General features: G+C 47.7%; 1 protein-coding gene across 1 annotated transcript in view; it reads left to right on the top strand.

Annotated features, from left to right (window-relative positions):
- The first annotated feature begins 2,112 nt into the window (after nucleotides 1-2,112).
- Nucleotides 2,113-25,686, top strand: part of LOC147625463 (integrator complex subunit-like protein) — a 146,472-nt gene continuing 122,898 nt past the window's right edge. Inside the window, exons 1-3 of the mRNA XM_086818801.1 lie at nucleotides 2,113-2,288; nucleotides 2,556-2,670; nucleotides 14,038-14,235. Of these exons, the coding sequence (XP_086674927.1) occupies nucleotides 2,582-2,670; nucleotides 14,038-14,235 (287 nt within the window). The 5' untranslated portion in view covers nucleotides 2,113-2,288; nucleotides 2,556-2,581. The remainder of the gene's footprint in view (nucleotides 2,289-2,555; nucleotides 2,671-14,037; nucleotides 14,236-25,686) is intronic.

A 25,686-nucleotide genomic window follows, 5' to 3' on the forward strand; every position in this document is an offset into this window, starting at 1 on the left:
CTTTCAATCCTCACCAACAAGTGGCTACTTCAACATATAGCAGTTCAATAAGAGTCTATATGACTCAATTCTTGTACTTCATGAAAATTTGCTTCTAAGAGCACTTAATTATGCATAAAAACATAAAAAGCACATGGGCAGAAGAAGACAGGATCAGGTCTTACTCAACAACATTTAACAAGAATCCTACCACACAAAGGGACATCATCACAAGCCAATTACTTCAAATGATGAATGTCGCTTCAATGAATCAAATGAGGAACTGAGAATCACCATCTCGTTCTGATGATTAAGTCTACGTTCCTCCGGATCCTTCTCTCTCTTTTCTTTCATTATTAACATCTCTTAGTGTTCCCCCCACTAACAAAAATCACATGTAACTTTGCCGATGATTGCCAAAAACAAAGTGGGCCAAGAAAAAGGGGCTCACACAAAAATAAAAATGCAATCATTCGCAAAAACCCCTCACCCCGTTAGGAATTCCCAATACATAACTAACCTCTTCGTTCATCAACTAGCTGTTCTTATTTCCTCCGGAGGAACAAAGACCATTGAACGTCATTCAAGATCAAAGCCATCAACAAGCTTGTTCATTCTCCCCACACAAAGGTCTTCACGCGGACGCAATCGCCATCAGGAAGGGGGGAATGTTAATCCAATTCTCGGATTAACAAGAGCTACCGCCATTATCTTACATCAAGGAGTCATGGTAGATACACCAAAGGGTCATACATTCAAGATATAAAGCAATAATGTCCAAAGCTACAACTTGGACGGGTGCCCATAATGGTGTGACAGAGTATTTATGACGATTTCCGGTTCAAGAGCGTGTGGTAGCAAGTTAGGATGAAGTCCTAAGTGATGTACTTCATGGATATATTATGAGAGCAGTCATTGTAATAGCATTAGGCCTCTTATGAGCTTAAAGTGCCCGGTCGGCTATAGTTTAAGTGAGTGTGAACACTTATGGCCATGTATATAAGTGAATTTCTCTCATAATACAACATACTCTCCCATTGTGCGATTGAGTCTTGCTCTTGCTAATCTCTCTCCCTAATGCATGCTAGTGAGTGTGTGTGAGTGAAGTGAGGTGAGAGGAGGGACGAGGACCCGTAGTGCAATGCGACGGTGTCACAACGCTCGTGGGAGACACGGTGGAATTGCTTCTCAAGGAGTTGTAGAGCTTGGAGACCTCAAGGGTTACGAGTTCGGCCATTGGAAAGATCCTCACGACGACAGTTTGCGGTTTACCAGGTAATCTCTTTTTGGATGTGTTTTAAAGAGGGTTAAGGTGATCCATAACAGTTACTAATATCATGAAGAGGCTTCCTCCTTGGTGGCATGACAAGCAGAGGAAAGCAGCAGTTAATGAGATTGAATACAAATCAATACAAGGAGTACTGCTTAGTAAATACTGCACAAACTGAATCATGCAAGGACACGCAAGGCTTTCTAGAATATGGCACATGGAGTACTGGTCATTAAATACTACACAAACCGAATCATGCAAGGACACGCAAGGCTTTCTAGAATATGGCACATGATCACTATGGGATAGAGAGAAAAGTACCATTGACACGACGACATGCAGGTCCTGACATGCACGTAGAACTTGGTAGAACGTAGGAGAAACCAGAAGATGCTCATGACATGCAAGCAAGCTTGGAGAAGATGCGCGTGCAATAGAACCGACATCTGCAAACGTCGAGCTAGCGAGCCAACAAGGAGGCCATACAGTAGATCAAAACGAAGATTGGAGAAGAGCACGTGCAAAACAACTGGCAGTTGCAACCCTCCAGGAGAATTGACAGCTGCAAAACTGCAAAATGTCGAGCGAGCAACCCAACAACGAGACCACATAGCAGGTAAAAAGGAAGCTTGGAGAAGATGCCCATCTTGAACAATCGACACCTGCAGAGCTGTCCTTACCGACGGCCGCAAACCGTCGAGCCAGGAGTCACAAAAGACCATACACGACAATATGCGAAATAAACGATAAGCCCAAAAAAAGAAGGAGAAGACAAGTGATGCAATGCGTAAGGTTAACAAAAATTTTAATTTTATTCTCAAAGCTGATTAATTCAAAAGCAACCCAAAAAACGTTGTGGGTGCTTAATTATTGGCAACAAGTACTGAATTACTCTTCAGATTAGAACTCAATAAATCTCCTCATACCACCAAATTATAAAGGTGGGTATCGATCTATATACTCAAAGGTCCCGTCGGTCTTGTTGGCGGGAGGGTCTTCATATCTTCGTGCACAAGCGTTCCAACCTCTCCTCTTGACTGTAAGCGTAGCCAAAATTGCCTCCGTTTTAAAGGATTTTGGTCGATCGTTTCCAATTTAATTTAAAACCTCTATGGCTTGATTCCCAATAAATTATCCCTTACGATGACATGTAAAGAGGACACATTTGTGGGCTGGTTTTACTGGGCTCTGTTGTTTTGAATAAGCTTCAAGGGAGGCTCTCATTGTATTTTGTTTCCTTACTCGACTCAATAGCTCTTTGCTTTTGCATGGACTGAATATAAATTTTGCATGAATTTGCTTCTAGGTTGAAACGGTGCAAAGGTGTTCAGAATGGGGCAGGACAAGCAGAAACATTTTCGGAAACGAAGTCACGTGGATGATAATGATAGTGATACTGTTGAAGATGAGGATGAAAGGAGGTAAAGTGGTCATGTCTGCCTTTGAGTCGGTCTTGCAAGTGGAAAGACATCTTTTTTTTTGCACATGATTACCAAACTACCTACAGTATTTTGGGTTTAGATTTTGATATGAAAATCTTTGGGACACAGGCATAAGTTGATTTGAAGTTTTGTAAGTGGACTCTCATGGAGTCAAGATCACACTTTGGTTTTGTGAAGTTTGGGAAATAACCTAAATTTTCCATTGGTATATCTTTCTATTGTACTAGCAGACATGTAGATTTCTTTTTGAAGTCTTCGTTCAAGTTGCAGCAAGCTAGTTTATATCAATTCTTTCTAGCCAAAGTGGTGTAATTTACCATCCAACTACCTTGCCTGTGTGTGCGTATGTGTTTTTTCTTTAGTGCTAGCCTTATCATCGCGCCATTCTCTAAACTATAATCCACAGGCTGCCCCAAGATCCAGGGGCCCACCTTGGGACTCTGGCGGAAGAGCCCTCACCGGGGAAACGGCAATGGTCATCTTGACCAGCTCAGAGAAACGGTGAATCAAGCGGTGAACGGAACTCGCTGGCTGCCTACGCTTTGGGTTGGGGGCTGTTGGGGGTCGACGGAAGTGCTTTGGAGAGGCTGAAAGAAGGGGGGAGGGGGCGTTGTTGGGAGAGATCCATCGGAGAAGAAGGCTGCTGGGAGAGGCTCACCGGGGGTTTAGTGGGGTCTACCGGCCTCACTGGGCACTGAGAGCTAGGGGAGGAATCTCGATGGGGAATCGGCCGCCAAAGCGGGGGGGCCGGAGGGGCCTTCTCCGTGACTTGAGGGGGCTTGCCGCCAAAAGGTGGGTGCTGTGATAAATGCTCAAAACGGTTCTTTAACAGAACTGAGTCCTCCTGTCCTTTGCCAGCCTGGTGTGCATGATGATGGCGCTCAGCCTTGGTGGTTGGTTGATGGCCCGGGTGCGGGCCAACCGTCTACCACTCTCCGGTAGTTGGGTCGTCTACGGCGGGTTGGGACTTGGTGCTCTGCTGCCCAAGAACCTACCTCTCTCTCTACCCCCTGCTAAGGATCTGAACGGGAACTTGGGGCGCGCGGGGGGGGTGTGGGCGGGGGGGGGGGGGGGGGGGGGGAACCACTAGGGGTGGTCTCCTGGACTGACACCGAGGGCAAGCTCTGGCTAGATGTCCCATCTGCCTGCAAATGAAACATTGGCGTGGAGGGCCTGAATACTCCACTTGCTAAAGGATGGGGTCTCCCCGAAGGCATGGAATAGATATAACATGAGGCACTGAATCCGACGAGGCAACACATATGTGAAAGGATGGAATCTCGGTTGCCTGGGTGAGCACTGAGGTAACAGTGGTGGGGAGGGATTCTATCACTCTCCTGATGGCACCACCAATCACCGGGAGAAGAGGAAGGTATTCCTTACTAAGGCCTGGGAAGCAAACTGTCATTGGGAAGCTCGACACACTAGCCAGAGGGTCAGACACAGGGTTGAAGCCGTGTTGCCACCTCGCAAAGAAGGCTTGGGCCATACGCAATGCAAGGGGGCTTAGCTGCATGACTCGGTTTGACGCCGCTGACGAGTCAAATTCCACCTAGTAGTAGCCATGCCCCAGAGGGTGAATGTCTGTGATCTTTGCAGGCTCACCAATGAGGCTCGCTTGTAAAGATCTCTGAGATGTCTGCGTGCAGGGCAGCTACCAACAATTTTGCAAACCAAGGTAGAGGCCTCTAATGCTGCAACAGTTGTAGCGAGGATCTGAAGGTCCGCTTCGGAAAAAGATAAGCAAGCAACGGCGACCTCGGTCGGGGTTGATGGAGCGGCTGCCATGGAGTCCTCCTGAGGGTGAAGGCCAGAAAGTGCCGAGACTTGTCGAGAAGGAAACGCCTTGAAGAACTTGCAAAATCTACTTGCGGGAAGAGGGAGAGGAAAGTGAAACGAGGAAGAAATGGAGGAGGGAAGGCAGGGAGAAGGGGAAATAGGGGTGCAAGAAATGGAAGAGGGGAGGGGGTGGGGTAGGCGTAGAGGAGGTGGGGGGGGGTGGGGGGTGCACAACGAAGCGAAGGGGGGAGGGGGGAAACCGGCTGGGCAGGCGAAGGGGGGGAGAAGAGGCGCGCATAAAGGGGGGGGGGGTCAACAAACAAAGGGGGAATGGGGTAGGCGTAGAGGAAGGGGGAGGCAGGGCGGCGCACATAGCGAAGGAGGGAGGGGGAAACAGGCAGGTGAAGGGGCGGAGAAGCAAAGGGGGAGGTGGGCGAAGAGGGCGGAAAAGAGAACCGCGGGAAGGGGGGGGATGGGGAGCTTAGAGAACGCACGAGACGAGCTGTTGCACATAAAATTTTGGTTTTTTGGAAGCTTCTCTGAAACTGTTGGGACGATTTCATCCTCCTCTAGATAGGATTTGGAGAGATGCACCTCCTTGGGAACTATCGGGTTGACCTCATCCTCCTCCAAATAGGATTTGGAAAGATCCACCTGCTTGATCTGTGGTTCTAGTTCTGGTTTGGCTTCTGGCTCTCGGGTTGGCTTTGGTTTTGGTTCTCGTTTCTGGTATGTGCATCCCAGGTAATGGCACCTCCTCGAAAACCTCTCTTTGTGTGATTACGTCTCTCGAGAACTCTTGTCTTAGAAGCTCTCTTTTCATTGCGTCAACGCTCTTTAGTCTTGGGATGCTTCACAACCCGCGGTGGTTCCTCCGTGGCCTTTGTTGATACTGCCATGAACTGTGCCCATGTTTCCTTGAGGTGTGCCCAACTTTGCTCGTACAAAAGTTGGGCTTGACGTGCCTCTTCTTGAAGCTTTACTTTTTGTGCTTCTTTCTTGTGTTGCCGACGGTCCTCTTCTATGAGTTGTTGCCCATACTCGGCCATGATTTGTTCGTACTACGCTTAGCGTTCTTGTTCTCTTTTGTATTGTTCTACATTTTCTTATCTCCAACAACTTTGCATAGTCTCATACTCACGTCGTAACTCTTCTTTTCAGTTATCATTGCTCTCCATCGAGGTGAGGTTTTGGTGGAGGGAGTAGCAAAAAGAAGTCTTTTCCTACCTAAGTTAGACTTAGGCTAAGTCTTGTGCAGATTCTACCCTACATGCAATGTTACATGCAAAAATGGGCTGAAATTCTTAAAACAATGGTTTTTCCACTTTCCACGTTGAATCTAGGACTAAAAACACTATTGTTAGGACTAAACTCTTGCAAAATATGAAAACCCTAATTTTGGCCTTCAATCCCTAAAACGCAAACCCTAATTTCAAAAACCCTAATTCAGCATGCACAGAACGTAAGCTAAGGGCTGTCCTAGGATGACCTAAGCTTTGATACCAATTTAACAGGCGTTGCAGAAGCGTGTTCATGATTAACGCTAAGCAAAGAAGATTAATGCTAATCCTATGTTTAGCAAAGACAAAAGAGAAGGAGAGATAGACCTAATCTATCCTATAAAACATGCTATACATACATTCACAGCTTCGTGCAAATGATCTTGTTGATTCATAGCTTCATGATGCTTACCAAAGATCCTTGCAGCCTTCTACTTGTTAGAAGTCATCTCCTGTCTAGATTTATACACCAGGGCCTTTGTCGTGGGTGTGCCCGCCCTTATGAGGTGTTTTCCCATTTTTCCCCACACTCCGTATTTTTCCCCTATTTTTTTCCATTTTTCTGAGGCTTGGGAGGGCTGCCAGGTGATGCCAGGAGCACTCTGAAGCTGGCCGACTGGATCTACATCAGTCGTGGGCTATCAGAGTGCTGGCCGACTTGTTCTGTCTAGGCGAAGGCATCTGTAGCTGGCCGACTGCTATTTTCAGCAGTCGTGGACATATTCCTCAGTCGTGGGCTTTCCTGATGCTGGCCGACTGCCCTCTAGGGGAGTATATATAGGTCCTAAGCCCCCATGCCTTATTTGTATCATATCTCGGGATCTTCTTGTGTATATAGAGCAGAGTTACACGCCTACATCTGTCTCTCTCTTGTGCTGTTTTTCTGCCTGCGTTTTTGCTCTTGTGTTCCCAGATTTGGTCATCATCTCCGGTGCATATTCTGACATGGTATCAGAGCCCTAGGCTCTAGATAGGTCTTGGGATTTGTGTGAGCAAGAGGGGGGCTGTTTTGTGGCTGATTGGTGGACTGTTCTGGACTGTTCGGGAAGAGGAGAAGCAAGAGGAAGGCGGGCTGATTTGCTGGACAGCCACTTGCAGGTATCAGTTCTTCTTTGTTCCCACCCACCCACCCTTTTCAGAGTACATCCCCGCTATGGCAGATCTGTATGAGATGGCCGAGAGACATGTGAAGATCCCGACACTCCCCACGTTCCCGGTGGACCGTCAGTTGGACGGGAGCAACTACGGCATATGGAAGGTGATGATGGAATCCGTTCTGGAGTCCTACGATCTCGCCGATTTCGTCGTTGTTGGTGTTCCACGGCCGGAAGTAGAGGAAGGGGAGTTACCGTCAACCCGAAAGGACCGGGAGGCCCAGACGCAGATGTGGGATCGCGTCAACGCCAGGGTCCGTTCGTTTATTTTCCTCAATTGCACACCACAGGTAATCAATCATGTAAAGCATATGACGCTGGCCAGAGGTATATGGCAGCATTTGGCCTCACTTTATAACAGGGTATCGCCCATGAAGAGGATTTCCTTGGAAGTACAGATGCGGGTTATGAGCCCTGCAAAGTCGTTGACGATGCGGGAGCATATTAACAAGCTGCAGGCTCTTCAGCAGGAAGTTCTTCAGGCTGGGAAGGAGATATCGTGAGAGGACATGGCCATCACGTTGTTGTCACATTTGCCCTCTTCGTACTCAGCATTTTACTCCTCTTTGATTACCAGTGGCAGGCTCAGCACCATCACGTGGGAGGAGCTTGTGCCCATGGTCCTGGACCAGGAGGAACGATTCACGAACCCTCCTCAGGGTGGAGGTTCGGAGGCCTTTACTGGCCAACGGTCGAAAGGCCGTAACTCGGGCAAGGGGAAGGCTTCATCGGAGAAGTCTTCTGAGAAGATGTCCGACGCTGACCGCGAGAAGCTAAAGGCAGAGAGGACCTGTAATGATTGTGGCGAGAAAGGCCACTACTGGAGGCAGTGTCCCAAGCGGAAGACCGAGAAGGGTGAAGACTCCTCAGCAATCATGAAGACTCCAGCTTTTGTGCACCTGGAGGTGATGGACACCGATGCTTCAATTTCTTCAGGCAGGGAGGAGATTGGAGGATTCTCCGCAACGGATACTCGGGAGTGGATTCTCGACAGTGGTGCTTCCAGGCACATGACTCCTTCCCGTTTCGGTTTACAGGATCTCTGCAGGCTTTCTGGTCATATTCTTACTGGGGATACGTCCACTATCCCAGTTCACAGTGAGGGCAGGATGGAGATAGTTCCCGATGGCAGAGGGGGGAAGCATTCCTCCCAGGTGTTGTATGTTCTGGCACTTGGTTTTCATCTGTTGTCAGTGCATCAGGTTTGCAAGACTGGCGTACGGGTGGAGTTTGATGAGCATTTTGTTGCTCTCCGGGACAAAGCAACAGGCCAAGTGGTTTGGGAAGGTGGAGTGGAGAATGGAGTCTGCAGGCTTTCAGCACTCTCTCTCCCAGGTCCTCAGGATTGTGATGAGTGGCAGTCTAGTAATGGCTACTCAAGTGTGGATACGCTGCAGGTGCGAGCTTTCCGAGACCAGGTGGTGGATAGCTTGCCAGTAGATGGCAGCCGTTGGCAGGAACTTTCCAGTACTGAGGTTGGTAGTTCTTGTGTTCGTGAGTCAGAGGAAGCTGAACAGGTCACTTATGCTCTGATGTCTCGTCGTGTTCGGGACATAGAACCTCCAGTTGTTGAGGATGTTCTTTCCACGGAGACCTTTCGGAAAGCCAGGCAGGTGACAGGTGATTACTTGCAGAAGGAGGTGGTTTCTCCAGGCTTTGTGGTTTCGGATTCAGAGGGGGTGGTTGACAGGTTTCATCAGGTTTCCAGGACTTGCTTGTGCACCGTAACAGGTGTTGATCCTTGTGAGCAGTGTGATGTCTCTGTGACTCAGAAGCTGTATGGTTCATTGATCTGGTTGATGGACACCGGATTGGACGGGAGCTTCCTGATGAGGCAGTTGAGCTCTTGGTTGCAGATGTCTCTTTGTGAGGCAGGATCGCGTTTCCTGTGGTTTCTGCGGCATGCGAAGGATCATGGACTCTTGTACACAGGAGGGGGATTGTTGGATGGAGTCCGACTCCACGGTTGGAGTGACTCAGTTTGGGGAGGAGATCCGGACACGAGGGGATCTACTTCAGGCCCAGGAGCAGTTTTACGGAGCAGGAGGAGGTTTCATTGCAGGTTTGGGCTTCCACTGGAGGAACCCTTGGTCATCCAGAGGCACTTTGTTCGTGAACAGATTGTTGCTGATGACATCTTGCTGGAGTTCTGTTCGACGGAGGACAGTACGGTGGACCTCTTCACGAAGTCGCTCTCAGGATTTGCTCAGGCGGCACCCCAGCTCCCAGTGGTTGGTTACACAGCCAGGAGCTGAGAGGGGGTGTTAGAAGTCATCTCCTGTCTAGATTTATACACCAGGGCCTTTGTTGTGGGTGTGCCCGCCCTTATGAGGTGTTTTCCCATTTTTCCCCACACTCCGTATTTTTCCCCTATTTTTTCCCATTTTTCTGAGGCTTGGGAGGGCTGCCAGGTGATGCCAGGAGCACTCTGAAGCTGGCCGACTGGATCTACATCAGTCGTGGGCTATCAGAGTGCTGGCCGACTTGTTCTGTCTAGGTGGAGGCATCTGTAGCTGGCCGACTGCTATTTTCAGCAGTCGTGGACATATTCCTCAGTCGTGGGCTTGCCTGATGCTGGCCGACTGCCCTCTAGGGGAGTATATATAGGTCCTCAGCCCCCATGCCTTATTTGTATCATATCTCGGGATCTTCTTGTGTATATAGAGCAGAGTTACACGCCTACATCTGTCTCTCTCTTGTGCTGTTTTTCTGCCTGCGTTTTTGCTCTTGTGTTCCCAGATTTGGTCATCATCTCCGCTGCATATTCTGACACTACTTGCAATCGGACAAGAGAAGCTCTTGCTGATCCACCTCTGTGTCCTTGCTGCCTTGTAGACTCTGACAACTGAATCCTCTTGATCTTTGAATGGTGATTCTAATGAATGCCTAATGATCCTATTTATAGGGAAAAGGTATGAATTCGTAATCAAGTTAGTTTTGCCCTTTTGTCCCACAAAACATTGTCCAAAAAGTCATATTTTGTGTCCAAACTATGCCCAAAAGGTGTCCCAACCGTTGGTGTGAGGGAGAGATGAGAGCAAATCAACACAACATGAAATGGGTGAGTGCGTGTATATATGATGGTGAGTGAAAACATGTACAAGAGGCCCTCTGATGTGAGGAGACTCTGAGTAGAAGACTGGTGCAGAAGCAGAGATGATGTCGGTGCTGAAGCATGGTCGATAAAACGAAGGCTCGTGTCGATGTGAGGCAAAGGCACTCCGAGAGGTGTTTGGTGTCGAAGGCTCTCGTTAGTTGGAATGCAGAGGCACTCCGAGGTGGTAGTGGGCATTGGAAGGTGAAGTGGTGCAGGCTCTAGTGATAAGGGAGGGTTGTTGTCCCGATGTCGAATGAAGATAACCAGAGAGGGCTGCTGTCCCAACGATGTGAGATGGTGAGCAGAGAGGGCTGCTGTCCCAAAACAACGATGTGATAATGATGAAGGAGAGAAGGTTGCTGTCCTGTGCTGGTGCTGAGGGTGGAGAGGGCCGTGATCCCAAGCAGATGGTAGGCTGCTTTCTCGAAGTAATGAGCAGAGAGGGCTTCCGTCCTGATGTCGAGGTAAAGGAGCAGAGGGCTACTGTCCCGATGGTGGATGAGGGCGGAGAGGGCCGCAATCCCGAGGTAGTGTGAGAGTAGAGAAGGGCTGTTGTCCCGATGATGAAGGTGTGAGCACTGCAGGAAAACACAAATTTGAAGATGGGTACATTGCAGAAGAAACGCAGATCTGAAGTGGCTGGGCGCTGCAGGTACAGAACTCCAGGGCGCTGCAGGCAGGAGCGATACTAGGTTGCAGGGGCAGAGCAGGAGAAAACGCTGGGGCTGATGATGATAATCTGATGTAGAAGTGTTGCCGGCAGCAGCAGATGGTGGTGGTGAGGTATGATGTGCTCTAGCAGAGAGTGGAATCTGTTGCAAGAGAGACGCTGGAGGTGAAAGGTGAAGATGATAATCTGATGTAGAGCAAGCGCCAGCAACAGCAGTAGATGTGGTCACTAATGTGGTGATTGATGTGTGTATGATGTGGTGAATGATGACTGCCATGTGTATATATACGAGGTGGGCTACTGGTTGGCCTAGTAAAGGGGCTGTCGCCAGCAGCACAAGACCTAACAACCAGAAAAACCAAATAAAACCAGAAAAATCCCCTTTTTAGGGATGGGAAAAATGCCATTTTCACACACCCCCTCTCAGGCGAAAAAGGGGACCATGAGAGAAGATGAAGGATACGAGGGTCCCATACTGACACACTGGCATAATGAATGCATCCCCCTCTTGAAGCAAAGTCTGATAAATTCGGAGAGGGAGAGCGTGATGGTAAAGGTGGAGAAGGTGAGGTGATGTTGATGGGTTGATAGTCTCCCAATGTGAGATCTTGAACGGGGCTCTCCATTGAGTAAGAAGTCCCATTCCCATTGTGGTCCAGATCATAGGAAGGAGAATCAACTTTTGGTGAGAAAAATTGGTCCTCCGGGAATGCGGGTAGACGATCCATGCTATGTGCTCTCAAGGTCTTCAATCCCTTTGCTCACGATAGCTTTGATACCATGTGAGGGCAAAAGTATGAAAGGACCAAATGTACGAGAGATCAGAGCAAATCAACATAGCATGAAATGGGTGAGTGAGTGTATATATGATGGTGAGTGAAAACATGTACAAGAGGCCCTCTGATGTGAGGAGACTCTGAGTAGAAGACCGGTGCAGAAGCAAAGACGATGTCGGAGCTGAAGCAGAGTCAATGTCGAAGGCTCGTGTTGATGTGAGGCAAAGGCACTCCGTGAGATGGTCGTTGTCGGAGGCTCTCGTCAGTGGATGCAGAGGCAGTCCTAGGTGGTAGTGGCATAGTGTCACGTGCACACCATTCAGGTGTACAGTGACATGGCATCATTTCTAGCATCATAAACATCATCAGGATTTATCAGGCATTTTATGGGCATTTAAATGAATGTTTTCAGCATGTACCACATGGTATGAGTTGGATTCAGCATGGTAGCATCACATTAGCCATATAGACCAGCATTTAGGGCTTGTGGAGGCAGCCGACAGCATGTTTACATCAGCCGACAGCATGGATACATCAGCCGACCAGCGTTTGTACCATTTTATGACATTTATGGTATTCGTGGGCTTTTTGCATCTGGCCGACCAGCAGCCCGCACTCATATAAATAGAGGCGCATCAGTATTCAGTAGATCATATCATCTGACTGCAGCGTTTTCAGCCTCTCATCTCAGCACATAGATCATCGCATCTCAGTTCAGCAGCATTCAGCAAAGTGTTCTCCAGCGTTTCTCCTCCAGGAAGCCTCGGGAGCAGCATATTCAGCCACGCATCAGCATTCAGTCCATCATATTCAGCAAACGCATCTATCTCCTCAGCGTTTCCTTCCCAGGTAACAGGAGAACATCTGTGTTTCAGCATCTCATCAGCATTGCTTCAGTCCCAAAGCCATCCCTTCAGCGTTTCCTTCCCAGGAGACAAGGGAAAGACAGTGGGACAGCAGTACATCCAGCATATCAGTATATTCAGCATATAGGCAACATATTCAGCATCATAGATCTATTCAGATCTCATTGTAACCGCATTCATCATCTAATATAGCTGCATTGCATTGACACATATAAACATCATTAAGTGCAGTTTAGTTAGACTAAGGTTGTGATTACTACGGTCAAAGTCCTCACATGTCACACATAGTCATAGGGAATGGGCATTTTTAGACTTTGGAATGTTGGGGATGGTAGCATCTTCCCGTTCTCATTCCCGTCCCATGTCACCCTATAGTCACAGGGAATGGCCATTCTCAATCTTTTCCGTCCCCGTTCCCCGTCCCCATTTCGCGTCCCATGTGACTATGGGTAGTGGGCAGTGGAAGGTGAAGTAGTGCAGGCTTTGGTGACAAGGGTACTGCGGTACGTGAGGGGTGATGAAGAGCAGAGAGGGCTGCTGGCCCGATGTTGAATGAAGATAAGCAGAGATGGCTGCTGTCCCAACGATGTGAGATGGTGAGCAGAGAGGGCTTGTGTCCCAACGGTGTGATGATAGAAGGTTGCTGTCCCATGCTGGTGCTGAGGGCGGAGAGGGCTGTGATCCCAAGCAGATAGTCCCGATGTCGAGGTAAAGGAGCAGAGAGGGTGCTGTCCCGATGATGGTGGCTGAGGGTGGAGAGGGCAGTGATCCCGAGGTAGTGTGAGAGCAGAGAAGGGCTGCTGTCCTGATGATGAAGGTGGAAAACGGAAATCTGAAGATGGGTACATTGCAGAAGAAACACAGATCCAAAGTGGCTGGGCGCTGCAGGTACAGAACTCCAGGGCACTGTAGGCAGGAGTGATACCAGGCTGCAGGGGCGGAGCAGGAGAAAACGCTGGGGATGATGATGATAATCTGATGTAGAAGTGTCGCCGCAGCAGCAGCAGATGGTGGTGGTGAGGTATGATGTGCTGTAGCAGAGAGTGGGCTGCTGTCCCAACGAGGTGATCTGCTGCAAGAGAAACGCTGGAGCTGAAAGGCTAAGATGATAATCTGATGTAGAGCAGGCGCCAACAGTTGATGATGTGGTGACTGATGTGTGTATGATGTGGTGAATGATGACTGATGTGTGATGATGTGGTGACTGATGTGTGTATGATGTGGTGAATGATGACTGATGAAACCTTGTGTATATATATGAGGTGGGGTGCTGGTCGGCCCAGTTAAGGGGCTGTTGGCCAGCACCAGAAAAAACGGTTAAAACCAGAAAAAGCCCCCTTTTTAGGGCTGGGAAAAATGCCATTTTCATACATGGGCTATGTCTTGGGCACTTCCGAGAGCCTGTAGGGCTGCGAAATCCACTCTTCATCTGCTATTAAATCGTATATATTTGCCAATGAGAATATACATGTCTATAAGCATCAGAATGAATGGATGCACATGACAAAAAACACATGAAAATGAATAAAAATCGTGCGCAAAAATGAGGGAAAAGAGCTTAAATTTTGGCATGCATCTATTTGTAATTTATTTTTGCATTGCCAATAGATGAAAATCTTGGTATGGGTTTCTCTTGTCAAGTCTCTTAGGTGTCCTTGTAAGTATTTTTAATCTTAAAATCACAAATTTTCCTCATGGTTTTGACCACCCAGCTTTGTTGTCAGGTTGACCTTGGAGGAAATTAAGTTTCTACAAAGGCAACGAGAGCGACGATCGGGAATCGCGAGTGCTCAATCAATTCCGCCAGTAGGCGGCCTCATAAAGTCACAAGACAAGGTGGATGGAGAAGGCAAGAAAGAGGAGCTTGTCTTGCAAGACACCTTTGCACAAGAAACAGCTGTTACTGTCGAAGATCCGAATATGTAAGCTATCTGTCTTGTCCTTGTGTATGCCAGGCTGATAAATGTTTTATTTTGTGCTGCAAGTTGGGAGATCCTTTTTGGTAACATTGAATTACTGGTCGGCCAGGTCAATCCTGTTTTTACTCCACAATCAACCTCTAGCTGAGCAACTTTGGTGTCCTCAGCCAAGGTTTCTGATCAGGCCCCACTTTGGGGTGTATGCTTACACAACCAGTGTTCAGCGGGGCTGAACCAATATCAATATACTGGTTCCCAAAACAAAAAATGCTAGCTCATTAAGACCAGATTGCTAGCTTATGCTAGTAGGTCTTCTAAGAAGCGCCCAGTTCTACATTGCGTTTAGGAAAATGTCCAACACACTTGGTGATAACTGAAACACTGAGATTTGGGCCAACCTGCCTTCTAGACTACCTGCTCCATTGCAGCATGGTTAAAAGTTCAAAGACCCGACTATCGGTGGGCTTTCGCTGTTTTGACACGAGAATGTCATCTTTGGTGGGGCAAGAGGTTGAGGAGTTCCATAACAAGCTATTCTGAATCCTGCTTCCAATCAAGAAACCCCTCTGCAATTTCTTGTAGCTTTTCTAGTGGAAGATGGTTATGGAAATAGGGAAGCCTATTCCATGGCTAGGGGAGGCTAGGGGATAAGCCTTAAGGTAGTGGAAGATGCTAGAGTGACCATCTGCTGCGAGAACCTTCGCCAAGGGTTTGGATAGTGTAACTGCTCCCTACAGGAGGCCTGACAAATTGGAAGATAAAATACACATATTTTAGATCACTTAAGTAATTCAAACAATGGACAATACTTGCAACATTAAAACTGAAAATGATAAAGAACACTTGACACCATCACTAGGGCCGGAAAGCGCATCCACCCCCCCCCCCCCTTCATACTATTGTATTTCTTGGAGCATTTATATGTACAAGTACCACGGGCCCTAGGCCAGATTTCTTCATAACAAGGAGTGAGTATAACTGGTAAACAATAAGATTTTGTCGGTGAAGAATCAGTTGTTGGAGTAGACCAAGTCACAGGTAATCTCCCACCTTCACTGGGTGAACACCTGCCCTCATTGGTCTTCCGGGACCGTGCACTAATAGGCACGTCCGTACTAACGCCTGGCAAGGTGAAACACCGCGGAGGGAGCAATACCTGGTGCTCCCGAATCAGCTTTGCTCCCAGTTTTCCTCATATCCCAAATGACCTTCACCGGCTCCTCAAAATGTGAGGGCGCGGTCAAGGTAATCATGGGAAAAAGTCACCGTCCCGGTGGCCTTACTTAATAAAGGCAACGGGATGTGATAATTTTGCTTGACAAGACTTGTGCAAACAACATTTAAAATTAATAATTACTGAATCTGAAAATACAAAGATAAATACCTGACAAATATTCAAATTCAATTCTCAAGAGAGAAGCTCATCCCCTTTTTATTGCACTCCCAAACTGTAGGCAGGCCTTGGCAACAGTAGATGCTAGACAGCAGTTGGTACAATTGCAGGTACAAATGGGTACTCTAGGAGCAGGAACACCAGCAGGTGCAGTTGGGTACTGGACTAGTAGGTGCAGTCAGGTGTAGGACAGCAAGTACACTCAGGTACATGATAGAAGGTACAGTCGAGGACAGCAAGTACACTCAGGTACATGATAGAAGGTACAGTCGAGTACAGTCAAGTACAGGCTGGCACAGCAGGTGCAGTCGGGTATAGTCAAGTACAGGTTGGTATATCAGGTGCAGTCAGGTACAATCGAGTATAGGTTGGTACAACAGATGCAGTCGGGTACAATGAGGTACAGGTTGGTACAGCAGATGCAGCCGGGTACAGTGTGTTGGATAGAGGCGGGTATAGGTTGGAAAACAGAGGCGGATACAAGCTGTTGGACAGAGGCGGGTACAATGGCAGGCGGGTCCAGCTTCCAGGCAGGTACTTTCCATCAATCACTCTCCCACCAACCATCCACGTGTGGGGAAATGGAATTTCTTCATGCAATACGTATTATAAATATTATTAATAATGTTGGGCACCCACATTAGAACAAATGTCCAGCCAATGTTTAAATGTGTGAACACCCAACCTCATAAATATTAAGGTTGACATTACTTAAGGGATTTTACATTTGAAAAGGCCAAAAAGGGTAATACTTACCACCTGTTTACACGCCACACTAACTCATTAGCAAACAACACACCCACGGTACACTGGGGACGTCACCGTCTACTGTACTGGCACGACATAGCAAGTAAACACATGAAAACAAGTCATGCGAAAACAAGTTTATGCATGTAAGCATAAATGCATGTGCACATGTAATGGACGAAATCTCCCTTTCATGAAACTTGTACAAGGATTTCTTGTTGGGCACAAAACTGGCGTGAGAGAAATGTGAAGTCGTGGTTTTCCTATGGAGTGATAGTCCCATAGGCAAAACACAAGTCTTGGCACGGGCCTTCCTATGGAGTGACAATACCATAGACAAGGTTGGCACAAATATCAGTCCTACCATGGAGTGATAGTCCCATGGATAAGACGCAATCCTGGTCATACACGGGTGACAACAAACAGACTCCCGTTCATATGGCACAATACTGGTCACACACGGGTGGCACAAAACTGGTTCCCGTCCATGTGACACCAAATGATTGACCCTTTCACATGGCGCATTGGCCTGCTGGCCACATGTGAACATGGTATAAATTTGACTGCTCTATGGAGTGACAGTCCCATAGAAGTGGCTCTAGAAATGGAGATGGACCAAATGGTGACATCATGACTGACCCTTTCACATGGGGCACTGGCCTGGCCACATGTGAACATGGCAACACACAGTAAGCGCACACATTGTGGAAGAGCTTTGACGTAAGGAGGTGAGAGAGAATACTTATTAACAAAAGGAAAAGGCCCCTAATACAAGGGGCTAAAGGGGTCCAACTAACATGTGCCATGTGTTCCTATAATAAAGGGAGGTGCTTCTAAGGTTATAAACCATCCAAATGTGTGTGCTAATAAAAGCCTAATGTCTTAGCACAATAACGCCTAATACCTACATACAATTCCACTACTAATGTGAATATCTCCTACAAATCCCCCCGTAGTGGAAATCTATATGTACAGAGTAGATCAATCCCCAAAAGGAATCAAGCCCAAAGCTTTGAACTTCTCACGAGGAAGTGTCTTGGTGAAGAGATTTGCGAGGTTGTCCTGTGATGGACGATAGACCAGGCTAATATCACATGCATGAAGCTTCTCCCGCACATGATGTTAATGTACCTCTATGTGCTTGGTCCATCCGTGGAAAAATGGATTCTGTGCAATAGCCGTAGCACTCTAATTGTCTGTAAGCAGGGGAGTAGCCGGCATGCATACAGGTCATCAAGTAACCTCCTCAGCCATATGCACTCAACCGTGGTTGTGAAGATTGCCTTGTACTTAGGTTCACATGAAGATGTCGCCATTGTAGGTGGCTTTTTGCTAAGCCATGAGATGGAAGAATTCCCCTACAAAAAAGCAAAAACCACTGGTCAACTGTGGTGTATCATAGTCGCCAGCCCAGTCTGAATCACTGTAAGCCCACAACCCCCCCTGGCATGGAACAATCCATAAGTCTGTGTGCCCTATAGGTATCTGAAAATGCACTTGGCAGCTTGCCAATGTTTAGTCCTGTCACGTGCACCCTGTACTAGGGTACACATTGACACACTGGCATGATCATCAGTGCAACATTTTATATAGAATAATACCTTTTATAGTAATATTTGTCATACGCCGTGAAATTGGCCTTCAGAAATTTGATAGGCGGTGGAACAAACACTTGCACGCAAAACACTTCAACACCTTTGAGGACTTGGAAAAGGAAAACAAACAGGGGGAGCTAGAGTGCTCTAGCCTCCTGCAAAAAGTACACTGACACCGATTGGCCCCAAAACGCAGTGGCGCCCCTTGCGGTATTTCTTTACTTGATCAAATTTGAGTACAAAGTACAACTGGTAGAATCCTCCACCAACAGGATCCCTTGTAGTTTCACCTAGGACTTCCAAATGAGTGCTTAGCAAGCCTTACCCCATGTATTCTTCATCAAGAGCCTTTTTTAAAGCCTTTAACCCTTGATCTTTGTCTTCATAAGCATTCAAGCTAAGTGTTTGAGGACCTCGTACACACTCAAGGCTCAAGACTCGCTAGCCGGCACCTCTCATGGCGCCCTCGCTCTCTTGCAAGTCTACCTTGGTTGTGTCCCATGATCCAAGTCCTACCACTTGCTAGCCAAGACACTTTTCATAGCACCCTTGCTCTCTTTGTAAGGAGATGAAACTGGCTTTCAAAACAGCTTCCATCGTGGCCTTCGCATGGAGTGTTTTCTGAACCAAACACTGTAGCACTCCAGACGAACAGATTTTTGTCTCCATAAAGGCTCACGCTGCAGCCCCCTGTGCGCCTGCCCATGAAAGAACTCTGCAGCCTGCCTCATACAAAGAGAGAAAACAGCCCAACCCTCATGCTGTCCAGCCTGCTCCCTGTCCTGCAGCCCAACAGTCGGCAGACAGAGAGAGAGAAAAACACGTGTTGCTGTCAATCCAGTTGGCCTCCTGTCCTGCAGCCGCTGGCTTGCCCCTGTAGACCTGCGCAGCCTTTCACTAAGAAAGAGAGAGCCCCGCATGCAATCTAGTCCTTCGCTTTTCTGCAGCCATGCGCCTCCTTCCACCATAGAGAAAAGGAGAGAGAAGAAAGAGCGTTCGGTCCTGTGCTTTTTCCCTGCAGCCCACCAGTCGCCAAAAAGAGCACCATGCGTGTAGCTGCAACCCTGTGTGTCGCCTGTGGCAGTTCTGTATCTCCTGTAGTACTGCGCTTCCTGCAGCCGCCTCTTTGTGTCCAGCCCTGTTTGTTGCACAAAAAGAGTGCGCCTGTTCGCCTGTGTGTACTGCAGGGCAGACCGCCAGGCAAGGAGAAGCGCCACATACACACATCGATTACACCACCCTTCCCTTTAATAAGGAGGCGCCTCAGCCTGCTTTTCTCCAAAAACTAAAAGCAATAGCCCAAAAAGCGTATCCTTTATTATTTTAAATCATCTTAGGTTATAAAACCTTGTAAACTTAAATCCTTTTGTCCCAAAGGTTATAAAACCTTTATACTTTAATTCTTTTTGTCCCCTTCACACTTGGGGTTGTCCACACATGGGTTTCCTTATCAACTCCGAACCAATGCCATTCACACTGTCCACCATGTCCCCGTGCCCACCTGCATATTGTCCAAAGAAAAACACAGGGTCGTAACACGCCGTGACCCCATTGTGAGTCCTCAGTCTAGGGACAGTTAGGCACGAGCTATGTGTAGCAGTCAGCTATAGTCTAGGTCATATATTTCATATATTAGCAGGCATGTAGATGCATTAGCCTTTAGGTTTGCCTATAGGCCTTGAAGGGGCCTAGGCAGCCAGTCGGCTGCCTACTTTTGCACCTACCTGCAACCGGCCAGCCACGGGGGCCCTAGAGCTCAAGTCGGCCAGCCATGGGAGCCTTAGAGCTCTAGTTGGCCAGCATTGGAAGAGACAACAGCAGTCGGCCAGTGGGCAAGGAGTCCGCCAGGACGCACATCAGCAAAAGACTGTTTGCGCAGCATTTAATGCTGTATAAACAGCATTTTTGTCCTATGAAAACAGGCCGACAGCATCTATCTGGACCAACCAGCAGGCTGAAGCAATATATAAGTAGTCACATAATTCCCCATTATTCATTCAAGTATTCAGCAAAGTCTCAAAAGCAGTAAATCAGTAGTGAAGTATCCTATCTTCTCTAGGCAATCATTGAAGTATCTCTTCAGCATTCAGCCAGCAAATGTGCAGTCCTACAACTATTTGGACTTGCATACGTGGCCCGAAGAGTCTTCTGCAATGCCTTGGATTGGTGGATACTCAGCCGACGTACGGTCTTCCTCGTCCTTGCGTTGGGCAGTCACTTGTTCTCAAGCATTGTACATCATTCTCCAAAGAAATAATATAAGCAAATACTTTTGCTTGTAGGGGGGGATCTTCAGTGGGTAATTGGGACCCAATACTGTGTTGTCTAATTCACTTCTATTCTCTTCTTTCTTTCTACTATGTGAATTGGATGCTAAAGAATCTCACCACATAAAGGTATAAAGAAGGCTCTGTTGTACGTTACCATGATCAACATCAATGCATGTAACATTGGTATCAGAGCATCAGGTTAGTGACCCGACTCGGCTACCTAAAGAAGTGAGAGCATCCGGTGGATGGTAATACTGTGGTTCAAAAAAAACACCTAGGCCTCCACCATGTTGGGAGAGACACCGCATCAAGAAGAAAGCCAACATGACATTATGGAGGCACAAAGCCAACATGACATTATGGAGGCACAAAGCTTCCAATGCAACACACCAAAAAAAAAACACCTAGGCCTCCACCATGTTGGGAGAGACATCGCATCAAGAAGAAAGCCAACATGACATTATGGAGGCACAAAGCTTCCGATGCGACACACCAAAAGAAAGTATTCTTCCGTCAAGCATAGAAGAGCTCCTGAGAATAATGATGGAGCAAATAAATTCTCTGAAGATGCAGCTTGCCGTAGAAAAAGAGAAGCCCAAAGAAGGCCTCTCAGATCTGGCACATACGTTTTTCAGTATGCAGGAACAAAGAAGAAAAGACGATGAAAGATGTGAAGAAGCAAGAAGAAAAAAATAAAGAACAGAGATGTGGGGAGGAACACAGGGATAAGGAAGCCACACGCAAGTATGAGGAAGACCAGCGCTGTCGAGAAGCCGCCGACTAAGAATTTCAATAAAGACTCAATTGGGAGGCTATGCAAATCCAGCATCAGCAGACGATGGCATAGATTCTGGCATCTCTCCCCAAGATGGCTCAGAATATCTCGTCCTCCACCACTCCTACCACCACTGTCATATGAACCTCTCCAAATTTTAGTAAGTATGATGGTAAGCGCGATCATGCTGCTATTACTCAGTTTATTCATCAATTTAAAACACATTTTCCTTTAGCTAAAATTACAGATCCACAAGATGAAGTCCATGTGGTAGCACTGGGGAAGCTGTTACTTGGTGGCAACATTGGTCACAACTTCACATAGACCCCATCACAGGCCAATTCCAATTTGATTGGGCTACTTTCGTGGGTGACCTCAAGGCCCGTTTTCTTCCACCACAATATATGACCAATCTTGAGGACGAGTTTTACAAACTCACTCTAGGTGGTTCCCTTGTTTTGACCTATTCCAACAAGGTCATTACCATGGCTGAGCAGTTGGGCATATCGAAAGAAGATAAGCTCAAGCAGTTCATTCATTCGAGGTTTAGACACTAACATTAGGTACCCAGCTAGGAATTTTGAGCCTCAGACCTATGCAGGGGTACCAACCCTCGCTCAGAATCAGGAACTGATACTAAACGGAGGTAAGCCCAAGCAGGTACAGTCTACTCCTAAGCCTCAACAGCAGTCATCTACCCAAGGTAAGGGGGCTAAGAATAGCAAAGACCAAAAGGACCAAAAGAAAAATTCTTAGGGTCAATTGGGCAATAAGAAGGGTTCTACGCCCTAGAAGACTGCTAAGGAGGGCATCATTGGAGGTTACCCCCAGCCGGATGAATAGACACGGGAGAGGACAGAGAACCGTTGTTTCTTCTATCACACGGCGGGACACAAGAATAAAGATTGCACTAACTTTCAGGTTGAAAAGTCTACCAAGGCATCCACTTCCACAGTAGTGACCGTAGCATCCCCATCCACACCTCCACCTTCAGCCTCTAATGCCGTTCAACTATTGTCCACTTTGCATTCAATGCCACTAGTGGTATCTGTCTCAGAATATGCAGCGGAGATGATGACAAAATCTGAGAATATAAGAGCAAGTGTAGTGCAGAAAAAATACAGCAATGGAGAGAGAGAGAGAGAAAGGTGTGTAACTCTGTTCTATATACACAAGAAAATCCCGAAGTCAAGATACAAAGGAGTGGGGGCCATGGGGCCATTTTGTATGGCCCCATATATCCAGTCGGCCAGTGGTAGAGGCAGCCGACAGCCTCATGACTGAGTCTCCTCCAGTTGGCCAGCTAGTAAAAAAGGTCCACGACCTGAACAGAACTAGTCGGCCAGCTCCAATAAATGGACACATGCACATGTGTGATAGTCGGCCTGCTCCTGGGTCATCTTGCCAGCATAGGGCGGCCACCCAGACCATGGAAAAATAGGGAAAAATGGGAAAAAAATATGGAGAGTGGGGAAAAATGAGAAAACACCTAATACGGGCGGGCACACCCACAACAGAGTCCCTGGTGTATATGTATAGATAGGAGATGACTTCTAACACCCCTTCTGAGCTCGTGGCCCTGGAACCAATCCCAGGGAGCTGGAGTGCCGTCGGAGCATAGCCTGAGGTAGAGACTTCGTGAAGAGGTCTGCCGCATTGTCTTCCATCAAACAATAAAGTAGCAAGATGTCACCAGCCAAGATCTTCTCACGTACAAAGTGATATTGTATCTCTATGTGCTTGGTTTGGGCATGGAAGACTGGGTTCCGAGCAATAGCTATACAGCTCTGGTTATCGCTCTGGATGACTGTGGGCTCCTTCTGTGGAAACCCAATCTCGCTAAGCAACCTCCGCAGCCAAACAACCTCGCAAGCAGTACCACAAGCAGCGGTACTCTGCCTCTGTCGAAGATAAGGCAATAGTTGGCTGCCTCTTACTGCTCCAAGAAACTCCTCCTGAGCCGAGGGTAAAACTGTAACCTGAAGTAGATCTCCTCGTGTCTGGATCTCCTCCCCAATTTGAGTCACTCCAGCCTTGGAGTCAGACTCCATCCATCAATCCCCCTCCTGTGTAGAAGAGTCCAAGATCCTTCGTACTCTGCAGATACCGCAAGATCCGCAATCCTGCGTCCCAATGAGACTTCAACGGCGTCTGCATGAATGAGCTCAATAGCCCCACGGAAAAGCTCAAGTCCAATCTGGTGTTTAGCAACCAGATCAATGAACCAACCAGCTTCCGATACTGAGAGGCATCAACTTGCTCACAAGGATCATTCACGGTTAACTTTGTATTCGGGTCCATCGGCGACGTAATAGGCTTGCAGTTCTCCATCCCAAAGGCCTCAAGAAACCCATGAACATACCGATGTTGAGAGACGAAAAACCCCCTCTGGGTCTCTGCCAGATCTCCAATCCCAAGAAGAAGTGGAGTAATCCTAGGTCGGTCATCTCAAACTCCTTTGACAAGGCAGCCTTCGTCACGCCAATGTGCTCCACATGACCGCCGGTGAGAATGAGATCATCCACATAAAGGATGATTATCGTAACCATGCCACGTTCCCGAAAGAGATACAGGTTGGGATCTGCAACCGATCTCTGAAAACCAGTACGAAGAAAGAAGGAATCAATCTTTTGATTCCAAGCCCTGGGAGCCTGTTTAAGACCATACAAGGCCTTCCGTAACCTATAAACCATTCCTTCTAATCCTGGAACAACAAAGCTTGGAGGCTGCTCAACATACACCTCCTCCTGCAGGTCACCATTAAGGAACGCAGATTTTACATCCATCTGATACACAGGCCACCTCTGAGAAGAAGCAAGGGTAAGAATGGTCCGAATCGTGGTCATCTTCGCTGTCGGTGCAAAGGTATCCTCATAGTCGATGCCTGGCCGCTGAGCATACCCTTAGCCACGAGCCTGGCTTTGTGTTTGTCCATCGACCCATCTGACGCATATTTGGTCTTAAAGACCCATTTGACACCAGTGACTGACCGTTTTGACGGGTTCTCTTGCATGGCTTTCCTCCAAGTATCCTGTGAAAGGGCTTCCTTGACAGAAGTGCGCTCTTTGTCCCGCATGATACGAGACATCAAAGCACAGTTTACTTGAAGAAGCTCCGTTGAATGACTTTTGTCTTGGACTCTGTGCGATCTTCGAGGTCCGTCCCCTCTGTGGTCCATTTGGAGGGAAGCTCTGTGATACCTGATTCCCAAAGGGTGTCTACTAACCACCTGGGTACTCGAACAGAACGCGGAGCCTCTTGCTGCTGTGGGGGCTCAACTCCAGCTGCAGTCTCAACCTCCTGTACTGACTGCGGTTGTCTAGCTAGAACAATGGATTGGGAATCATCATCAGAATCCTCTGGGTCTCCAAGAAGTGGCGGTTCATCAAACGTGGATACTGGAACATGCTAATCAAAGACCACATCCCTGCTGACAACAATCTCATTCCTCTCTGGATCAAACAATCTGTATCCCTTGGAAAGAGAGTTATATCCCACAAATATAAGCTTATGGGACTTGGAGTCAAGCTTCCCCCTCTACTTCTTCAATATGTACATACACATCGCTCCCAAACACATGGAAGTGGGAGACATCAGGTTTCCTGCCAAAGTATGCCTCAAAGGGAGTCATATTAGTAGGTACTGAAGTTGTCGGAGACCGGTTGAGGGTATGGACAACCGTAGCCACAGCCTCTCCCCAAGTGGATGAGGAAGATCACGATGCTCCAGCATCGTCCTCGCCATCTCCACCACAGTCTTGTTCTTGTGTTCTACCAAAGGCGAACCTGTGTTGGCCAATTCCCTCTTGATGCCATGATTTGCACAAAATCTGACGAAAGCATTCGAAGAGAATTCACCTCCTTTGTCAGCCCTGAGAGTCTTTACCTGCAATCCAGACTCTTTCTCCACCATCACATGCCAATCCTTGAACCGAGCAAAAGCTTGGTCCTTTTGAGAAAGAAAATAGACCCATGTGAATCTGGAATAATCATCAACAAGTAGCATGAAATATAGAGATCCTCCCAATGATGGTGTCAGCATAGGTCCACACAAGTCAGTGTGAACCAACTCCAATGGTTTCGAAGCCTGCTTGGAAGCCTGCTTTGGAAAGGATTCCTGGTGCTGCTTACAACGTATGCAAGAACTGCAACGTCCTTGCCTGCTGCCAACATCTAGCAAGCCAACCACCATCTGGTTCCGGAAAGCTCGCCGCAGTGCATCCACATTTAAGTGGCCAAACCGAAAGTGCCACAAATCACCAACCTGAGAACCTGTCAATGAGGAGAGTGCGGAGAGTTTGTAGATACCATTCTCCACACCACCTTCCCAAACAACCTGGCCAGTCTCGTGGTCCCTTAGAGCAACTGAATGCTCCTCAAATTCCACTCGGAAGCTAGTCTTGCATACTTCATGCACTGACAAAAGATGAAAACCAAGAGCGGGGACGTAAAGAACACGAGAGGAATGCTTACCCCCCTTGCCGTCGGGAATGATCTCCATCCGACCCTCACTGTGTATTGGAATGGTGGTGTTGTCGCCAATGAAGATGCGACTTGAGTGCCGTTTCAGATCCAGAAAGAAGTCACGGGAGGGAGTCATGTGCTTGGAAGCACCACTGTCAAGAATCCACTCACGGGTATCCTTTGCGGTGAAGCCAACTGCCTCCTTGCTCGA

This window comes from Cibotium barometz, chromosome 24 (assembly GCF_041138505.1).
Source record: "Cibotium barometz isolate CiBa-2024 chromosome 24, ASM4113850v1, whole genome shotgun sequence".
Lineage (NCBI taxonomy): Eukaryota > Viridiplantae > Streptophyta > Polypodiopsida > Cyatheales > Cibotiaceae > Cibotium > Cibotium barometz.